The sequence below is a fragment of the Eptatretus burgeri genome, chromosome 12, assembly GCF_056783735.1.
Source record: "Eptatretus burgeri isolate ZD-2024b chromosome 12, Ebu_testis_v1, whole genome shotgun sequence".
Classification (NCBI taxonomy): Eukaryota; Metazoa; Chordata; class Myxini; order Myxiniformes; family Myxinidae; genus Eptatretus; species Eptatretus burgeri.
Genome location: NC_140972.1, coordinates 87,220,789 through 87,230,788, shown reverse-complemented (window position 1 = coordinate 87,230,788; position 10,000 = coordinate 87,220,789). Strand labels below are relative to the sequence as shown.

The window sequence follows — 10,000 nt, the reverse complement described above, 5'->3', positions numbered from 1 at the left end:
ATCTTCTATCTTCTCATCCAAACTCTCTCTTCCTCTTATGTGGTGACTTCAATTGTCATCACGCCAGTTGGCTAGGTGTGGGTACCTCTCTCACCTGCCATGGCACCTCAGCAAAAGCTTTCTGCGACTCATTGGGACTGACTCAATCGGTCAACTTCCCGACCCGGATCTCAACCAATGGTACACCATCTCTTCTGGATCCGATTTTGACAAATTTCCCTGACAATATCTGCTGCTCTTCCTTCGCTCCAATTGGTTCTTCTGACCACGTCCTTGTTAAAGTGGACATCTCTCTAGCTGTTATCAGAGAACCACCTCACCGCCGTCGAGTCTGGCATTTCACTCAAGCCGACTGGCAGGGTCTCCGAGCAGCCATCAAACTTACAGACTGGTCTCCTATCACTACTTTCTCAAACATCAACTCATCCTGGGAATTCTTTCAAAGAAACCTGCTCTCCCTCATGCACAGATTTATCCCCTCTCGTGTTCAGTTGTCTTACCCTTCCTCCCGCCCTTGGTTTACTGAAGCTTGTGGCGAGGCAGTCGTCCTGAAACAACTTGCCTTTGCCTCATGGAAAGCAAACCCAACTGAGGGCAATCTCAGTTCTTTCCACAAAGCTCGGAACAAGTGTGTATCTACCCTCAGGAGATCCAGAAAACAACATCTTTCTCATCTCAAGTCTGAACTCTCATACCTCTATCCCTCCTCAAAATCCTGGTGGCGTTTAATCAAATCTGTTACTGGTGTATGTTCCCCCTCCATCCCCTCCCTTACCTCAAATGGCCGCACTGCTGATTCCACACGTGATAAAGCTGAATGTCTAAACTCGGTATTTGCAGCTAAATCTTGTGTCCTAAACCCATCACTATCTCTACCCACTTTACCCAGTCGCACCCAACTGTCCCTGGACTCTGTATCCTTTTCTCCTGACAAGGTGGAGAGCTTGCTTTCAAACCTCGAGTCAGATTCTGCAACCGGTCCAGACGGCATCAGCCCACGTGTCCTCAAAGCCTGCTCTTCTGCTCTTGCTCACCCTCTCTCTGTTCTATTCACCCTCTCATTTGCCCAAGGTCATCTGCCATCTGCTTGGAAATCTGCTAACATCACTGCCTTGCATAAAAAAGGTGCAAAAACAGATCCCTATAACTACAGACCAATCAGCCTTCTCCCAATCATCAGCAAGGTGATGGAATCCATCATCGCCTCAGATATGAAATCCTTCCTCTTCTCCAATGGCTTGATTTCCAATCATCAATTTGGTTTCAGACCAGGTCACTCTACCCTGGATATGCTGCTTCTGCTCTCCCATCAATGGATGGAGGTCCTCAATGCCAGACAGGAAATCCGAGCCGTATCCCTGGACATATCACGTGCTTTTGACACAGTCTGGCACCCTGCCCTACTCACCAAACTCTCTTCCCATGGTATTCAAGGCCATCTCCACTCATGGCTCGCAGACTTCCTCTCCTGTCGCAGTCAACGTGTGGCCCTAAATGGAGTTCTTTCATCCCCTCTTCCTGTGCAGGCTGGAGTTCCTCAAGGTAGCGTTCTGGGCCCTGTTCTTTTTCTGGTTTTCATCAATGATCTCTCGGACTCTCTGGAAAATCCTCTATTTCTCTTTGCCGACGACTCCACCCTCTGCCGTACCATCTGTCATCCCTCAGACCGGCAAGCAGCAGCTTCTTCACTCACTGCAGATCTGGATAAAATCACAAACTGGTCCAACACGTGGAACATGTCTTTCAATCCAGACAAATCTCACACTCTCACTATGTCTCTTCGAAAGGAGAGAAGCTCTCACTATGTCTCTTCAAGCTTCTAGGTCTCACTATCTGCCATGACCTTTCCTGGGAAAGTCACATTTCCAACCTCGCCTCAAAAGCCAGTCGACGACTGGGAATCCTCCGTCGTGCAAAGTCCTTCCTCGGCCCTCTTGAGCTCCTGACCACTTACAAAGCTTTTGTCCGTAGCCTGATGGAGTACTGCTCTCCCCTCTGGGCTGGTGCTCCTGCCTCCCACCTTTCTCGGCTTCACGCTGTCGAAACCAGGGCATTTAAGATCATCGGCATCTCCCGCAATGAAGCTGAGTCTTTGAGCCTCTCACTCAATCACCGCAGGTTGGTCGGTGGTCTTTCTGTCTTCTACCGACTCCTCTCCAGCCTTGCCCCCCCTGCTCTCTCTGCGATTTGTCCCCACCACATTTCCACAGGGCGCTCAAGGTCCGCCAACAACCCCCTTCTGGTAAAACTACCAAAATCACGAATCACTGCTCATCTTCACTCTTTCATTCCTCTTTTTTCCCGCCTTTGGAATAAACTTCCTCACTCTATTCTTTCCCATTCTTCCCTCCAGGCTTTCAAAACAGCTGTTCACCACCACCTCTTATCTTCCCCCATCCAAATCCTCGATCTTTTCTACCCCCGATAATCCACCCAAGCCCACTTCCTTCATTTCTCCTACTTTCCTTCCTGAAAGTCCCTGAAATGTCCATCTTCTCTTCGCCATGTTCCCCGTCCCATCCCCATCCCTCTCCCTTCCACAGTTCACCTAATGTGTCTGTTCCCCACTGTTTTGTCCCTTCCACTCCCGCCCCTCTTGTCTCATGCCTCCTTGCTGTGAGTTGTGTGTTAGCTCTCATACGAGCCTCGACCAAGGTATAGAAAAAAAAATATATATATATATGTATATATGTATGTATATATATATGTATATGTATATTTGTATATATATATGTATGTATATATATATATATATGTATGTATATATATATATGTGTATGTGTATATATATTTGTATATATATATATGTATGTATATATATATGTGTGTGTATATATATATATATATATATATATATATATATATATATATATATATATATATATATATGTATATGTATGTATGTATATGTATTTGTGTATATATATATATGTATATGTATATATATGTATATGTATATGTATATATGTATATGTATATATATATGTATGTATATGTATGTATATATATATATATATATATATATATATATATATATATATATATATATATATGTATATGTATATATGTATATATGTATATGTATATATGTATGTATGTATATGTATATATGTATGTATGTATATGTATATATATATATATATGTATGTATATATATATATATATGTATATATATATATATATATATATATATATATATATATATATGTATGTATATGTGTGTGTATATGTATATATATATATATATATATGTATATATATGTATATATATATGTATGTATGTATATATCGGGGCGTATTATGTAATACCGTCCTTCCGTCCGTTCCTGTCCGCACTCTAACTCCCAAAGTTTTCAACCTTCACGTTTCATATTTGGTACATAGGTACAGACTGTGGAGACGGTGTGTCGTGACATACGTTCGTCATCTAAAGTGGTTGCCATGGCAACCAGGATGCTGTTTTCCATGTAGTAGCACAATTCTGTATATACCTTCTTGTTTGGTTGTATATTGTGCTCACATGCGCTCTTGTTACTGATTACAATATACAAATACATATATTGCTTTAAAATTATTTGGATCAGACTTCACTGCAATGCTTTGTAAAAAATATTAGTAATTATTAGATGACTCTTTTAAAAACGATAATGTATTAACAGGCGAGCATTGGGTGGCTTTGACACCAACTCTGGTTTCTTTACTCACCCTTTGCTACTTTCATTTTCCAAGTTTTTGGCCTATATTTACGTTGTTCATCACAATTGCTCCCAATCCAAACCCTTCTCCCTGTGTATGTGTTTACTCCCACTCTACTCTCCATTATTTTTTCCTTATATTTACCGTTTATCTTGCAGGCAATATTTGCTGATTATTGCACCACTGCACACATGCGCATAGGCCGTCGATGTGGTGACTCAGCTCGGTCTTTGAGAAAGCATTGACAAATGGGGATGATTATAACCAAGGTCATACCTACAAATTTGATGAACTGTGCAAATCTGCATTGCAACACACAGCAGAACGTGGGAAATTGGAAACAAAAAGTGTGAATCGCATGGAAGTTAGCTATTGATTAAATATCAGAGATGCCAATGTTTTAGCATAATTCAAATTAGCAGATGGTGCTTATAGTAACAACACAGTGTGATTTTAAACTACCTCCCAATACCTCAGAGCATTCTGTTCAAGGTCATGGATATTCAACTGTCAAAACAAATTCTGAGAAAAAGATCAACTTATAGATTATTTTTCTGAACATTTGTGTGCTTGTATGCAATATAACGTCGTCACATTTATTCATCCAAAATACTAAATGTTTTAGACAAGAGAGGTGATTTGGAGAACTGAAACATTTCCTTTTTGGCCTTGAAGCCTTGTTACTTGCAAAATGATGTAATAATCATGAGATGAATTTACAGTTAATGTCGCTACTTTTGTGTTCAGGAAGATTAATTGCAGGGAGGGAATGCACAGAAATTTGGAATATTGTTTACAGGTAATCAGAGTATACAGAGACATGACAGAAGTAAATAGACACCTTAAATTTCTTCATTTCATCTGTATAATGCAGTTTTACTCAGTGATTTGTACTAATATTAAACTATTTCTTTGCAGAAACGAGTTCCTGGGTCTTGCATGAAAATTAACTATGCCTCGAACCCAGGGAGCACACAAACTTTCCAATTTTTCAAAGAGGACGAATTGTTGGCCATTTGGAAGGTGGAGTCAGCCAGCATCAGGTAGCTCAGAAACCTGGCATTCTGCTTTCTACGGTCAATCGGGTGATTGTGCAATTCACCAGCGAAGGCAAGGGATCCACAGCTTCCTGTTCTGGTTGATCTGGGCCCTCAGAAAGATGTCTTCGAGCTGTCAAGTGGTCCATTGAGAAAAGTCCCCGTTGCAAGGCAGCAGATGTTGCAGAGGAGGTCCAAGTTAGCTCAAGAACTGCCGTGCGGTACCTTCATCAACTGGGCTGCTATGGGAGAGCTACGAGGAGAAAACCTCTTCTTAAACCAGCCAACATTCAAACGAGAAAGACATGGGCTGGTGAGATGGCCAACAGACACTTGGAGTTTTGGAAAACTGGAATTTTTTTCAGATTAGTCCGAATTTCCTCAATTTTCTGGCAGTGGAAACGTATGGGTCTGGAGACCTCCCAGTCAAGAGTTTTCTTTGAACCGATTGCAGCCAACTGTCAAACACGGTGGTTTTTCAGTGATGGTGTGGGGAGCAATCTGGAGCACTGGTCGGTCAGAGCTTGTGGAGTGTGTTGGCAACATCAACTCTACGACACACATTTCTATCCTTGAGGATGGACGTCTCCCAGTCTTCTCCACCTGACAGATGGTCAAAAACAACACTCTGTTCATGGAAGATGGAGCTCAATGCCATACTGCAAAAAAGACCAAAGAATGGCAGGACAGACATGGGATCAAGCGATCTCCATGGCCAAGTCAGTCTCCTGACATGAATCCCATTGAACACCGCTGGCCCATATTGGATCGAACTGTGCGGAAAAAGTCAAGGAAACCAACATCACAGGCAGAATTGCTAACCCGTTTGCGTGAAGCCTGAGCAAAAATCCCACAAGAGAAAATTTCAGAACTAGTTAGTTCTTTGTCTGAAAGAGAAAAAGCGTTGAAATCTGCAAATGGCAAGTCTACAAAATACTAGAGTTTGTATTAAAATAAGTCACATATACTTCAAATGTTCAATAAATAAATTCTTTTAAAATCATGGTGCCTACCTCTGTCATGTCTCTGTATTATAAGATTATTTTTGCTGTTTTTACATGCCTTTCTGCTTCCTGCAATTTGTTCTGATATTTCTGCTTTTTCTTCTCTTCCCCATCCTTATCTATCTGAAACTATGGGTCTGCAAGTTGTTCTCTCTGCAGCTTCTGCCATGCCAATCCCCATTAAAGAAGGTACTTATTTTCCATGCATGTCGCCTTCTTGTCCACTTTTCTGTCAGTTTTCTCCTCATAGTTATGCCCTCTAACATTAGGCACTTCAGCAATTGATCCTCCACAATATCTCATCCTGATTGCACTTGTTCTATTTTTCACACTCTCCTTATTACTTTGCTCACAGAAAATCATGGTGTCCATAGGGTACGTCCGATAACTGACCTCATTCCACATAACAATATCAATATTTGATCTTTCTAAGTTTACCTTGTGATATCGTTTTGTATTTGCTGGCTTTGCCATTGTTGAAGTTGTCAAGTGGATTGTAATCCACAGTGAGGTGTCTGGCTTTGTTTTGTCAATCTGCAATGGCATTTTCAATTCATTTCCTCATTTTATTGAAATAGATACACGAAGAAGCATTGAAAATGCACACCACATTAAAATTGACATTTATTTCATGGCGTATGAAAAAGGATCAATGTATGCAATGATATGAAATTTGTCAGGAACAGTCCTGCAGAATCTGTGCAGAGACGGAAAAATTGGGATGTGCACATGATGTCACAAAAATTTCAAACGATGCAGGGGTCTGTCAAGTCAATATCGAGTGTAACCATCTTGGGTTGCGATGCATGCTTGAAGTCTACAGGGCATGGATAAACACAGGCGGCGGATCAGAGCTTGTGGTATTGCTGTCCAATGGAACTGTAAGGCTACAGTAAGCTCAACAACATTGTGTGGAGGGTTCATTTGACGATTGTTTCCCAAACCATAGCAACACCACCTCCAAAACTTTCTCTCTCAATAATGCAGCCCTGAGCGAAACGGTATCCTTGCCAACGGTACGCGTGAAGATGTCCATCTGGAAAACTGACGTTGATCGTCAATTCATCAGACAAGATTGCGTTTGCCCACCGTCTCCTCCCCAAGTTATCACCAGCTGCTGCTCATCGTTGGCGTGCAAGTCGGTGTTGATGTGTCAAGATTTGTCACTGATGAGTCGTCCCCCTTGGTGGTTCTGGCCATTTCTCATGTTGTCCTGAAGCAGTTGCAGAGGTGACTAATGACTATGTATTGGTATTGTCCTGCTGACATCACGTCGCGATGCACCAGGAAGAGGATGGTCGCTGACCCTTCCTGTGGCTCTGTATCGGTTCTGTAGCCTAGAAATTGTTGACTGGTGAAAATGAAAGTGTCAAGCAGCTCGCTCTTTCCTGACTGATTCCACAATTCAGCATACCCATGGCTTGGTTCCTCTGATCATTCGTTAGACGTGACGGCCTCACAACGAAGGCAACCTTTGCTTTTATAGGGCATGGATACACATGTTGCACTTGCAGCATGTTTTTACAACCACTGCTCATCATTTCGAACATTTACCATATGGTTGCATTCAGACTCGAACATCCGTACACAAGCAACAAACTGGACTCGAACACAATCAAACAACCATAACAGACGTTGTGTGTGTGTGTGTGTGTGTGTGTGTGTGTGTGTGTGTGTGTGTGTGTGTGTGTGTGTGTGTGTGTGTGTGTGTGTGTGTGTGTGTGTGTGTGTGTGTGTGTGTGTGTGTGTGTGTGTGTGTGTGTGTGTGTGTGTGTGTGTGTGTGTGTGTGTGTGTGTTTGTGTGGAGTGGGGGGGGTAACATAGGCTATGTTGCCAAGGCCTCATGTGGGGAGGGTGGGGTGGGGGTTGTAAATTCTCTTTCTGAGGTTAAAGCATTTTCTTCGCACTGTTAAATTTGTCCTTCCCTTTTCCCTCCCCCACCCCCCCCCGCCCCCATTGAGGGGCTTGTGAAAGTCTGTCATCATGTGTGAGACATTTCTAGCAGGAAGGGACATCAGGACAAACAGAGTGGGGGGATGAGCTGGATGTGAGGATGGGGAGGGGTTAAAGCACTCCATGCACAGCTAAATTTGGCAAACAGGACTTCTAATTGGTGTGTGTGTGTGTGTGTGTGTGTGTGTGTGTGTGTGTGTGTGTGTGTGTGTGTGTGTGTGTGTGTGTGTGTGTGTGTGTGTGTGTGTGTGTGTGTGTGTGTGTGTGTGTGTGTGTGTGTGTGTGTGTGTGTGTGTGTGTGTGTGTGTGTGTGAGAGAATTGAATGATGTAGGAAGGGTGGAGGAGGAAAGGAACAAGCTGCTGAGAGGTTTGAGGAGGATTTATGGACCTGGTTTGCCAGGAAAGTTGATGATATAGTGCTTGAAGTTTGGATTAATGCCACGAGTATTGTGGCCATCGATGGTTTATGATATTGTGATTGGGAATGTAGAGAGGATGGAGGTGTTGGTGAGTGGGCTTGTGAGGAGGTGGTTGGGAGTTCCATGCTGTTTTGACGAATATTGCTTTTTCTTGTCAGTGTGAAGAACTTCTGTTTTCCTTAACATCAATAACCGAGGTGTATAAGGTGGTGAGGGTGCGGGAGTTTATGATGATACAGGATTCGAGTGATCCAGTGTTGAAAAATGCTCTCCCAGAGAAGAAGGCAAGAGCAGAGGTGGATGAAATGGAGGAGCAGTTGCAACAGGAGGAGGTGATGGAAATGGTGCAGCATGGGAAGCATAGTTGAGGGTGGATGAAGCATGATCTATGGGAAAGGCATGTGTGAAAGAATGGAGGAAGATGGTGGAGAGGGAGGTGAGAAGAAAGGAGCAAGAGAGGACATAATAATAATATGAAAAGGCAGTTGGACAGGCACAGCAAGGTGCTTGTACTCGGTGTGCAGGAGTAGGAGTATGTTGAAATGGCAAGAGATTTGGAGGATGGAACCAATACTGTTGAATTTCCTGTTGCAGACAACATATGATGTGCTTCAATCACCAGGGAACTTGAGGGTGTGGGGGTTGTTGCAGAAGGAGAACTGCTCTTGATGTGGAGGTTGGGGAACAATGCAACGTGCATTGAGTGCATGATCAGTAGCATTGGCAGCAGGAAGATATAGATGGCGGCACGATCCAGTGCTGGCGGTGGTCGTGGAGATGGTGCAACAAGAGGTGATGATATCGAGAAAGAGGAGAATGGAGGAGGAGGAGGTCCATGGGAGAGAGTTGTTTGTTAAGGAGAGCCAGGTGGTAAGAGGTGGAAGGCAAGTGGTCTGGCAAATGCATGTGACTGGCAGGTGGTGGCAGACCGAAAGCCACAAATGGTATTCCCGGAGATCTGCCTGACAAGGTTGTGGCCTGACATTGTCACCTGGTCAAGTACAACAAGGTATGTCATCTTTGGGTAACTGTCAATACCTTTGGAAGAGAATCTGGAGGAGGTGCATGAGAGGAATAGAGGAAAGTATGGTGAGCTGGAAGCGGAGTGTCGGGTGAAGTGTGGTGAGTTTCTTGTCAGCCATTTGAGGTAGAGGGTAGAGAGTATATTGGTAATTCCTTTTATGCATTTCTTGCTCGACCCGGAGTGTGTGGAACGGAAAGGAGGAGGATGTGTGAGAGAATGGTCCAGGTTGTCTTGAATGGTTCACTTGATTTGGAGGAAGTTTATTGAGGCAAGTCAAATGGTGTAGGTTGATGTTGATTGGGTGGTAGTTCTTTCAGCCCTAAAAGGGATAGTTCTGGTCTTGCGTATGGCAGCTTGGCCGCCAGGTAGCGATCATTTCTTGGAGTGTGGCAGTGCCGCTGATGCTGTGCCCCTCTACCACTATACTGGTACTCATTTCGCTGACCTCTGAAGGATGACAGGTTGAGTCAACCCCACTTGGTGTTAATTCAGCAGTCAACGGGGCTTGAACTCGACCCTATTATCTTAAGCCAGCCACCCTAGCCGCTAAGCCAATACCAGGCTGAAAGGGGTAGTGACTGAGTTAGGAAGACATATGCAGAGATGGTTGTTGATTTGAGCAGTGTATGTTATGAGGCCAGTTCGGTCCATTGTGTGGGGTTTTTTTGCATGTGTTTTGTGTGTTTTGCTGTTGAGTGGTGCATATTGTAAGGTTGGGTGGTTGTGGTTGATTGATTGTTCCAGTACATATTTTCATTGCTGTGGATTCTCGGAATAGAAGCCATTGCTTTGTTGTTGTAATTTTTGATCTTGCTGACCGGGTTTAGGGGTATGAGGACTTCGACTAAGGAACCGCTTGGCGAGGC

General features: G+C 43.5%; 1 protein-coding gene across 9 annotated transcripts in view; it reads left to right on the top strand.

Annotated features, from left to right (window-relative positions):
* LOC147016050 (WD repeat-containing protein 7-like) overlaps positions 1-10,000 on the top strand; it is a 210,497-nt gene that overhangs the window by 63,591 nt on the left and 136,906 nt on the right. For 7 of the 9 annotated variants that reach the window (XM_085848740.1, XM_085848744.1, XM_085848743.1 and 4 more), the window contains exon 19: positions 5,875-5,926. The exons of 1 other annotated variant lie outside the window; for it this stretch is intronic. In XM_085848740.1, coding sequence (XP_085704866.1) covers positions 5,875-5,926 — 52 coding nt within the window. The remainder of the gene's footprint in view (positions 1-5,874; positions 5,927-10,000) is intronic. One more of the 9 variants, XM_085848745.1, reaches the window with a different exon arrangement.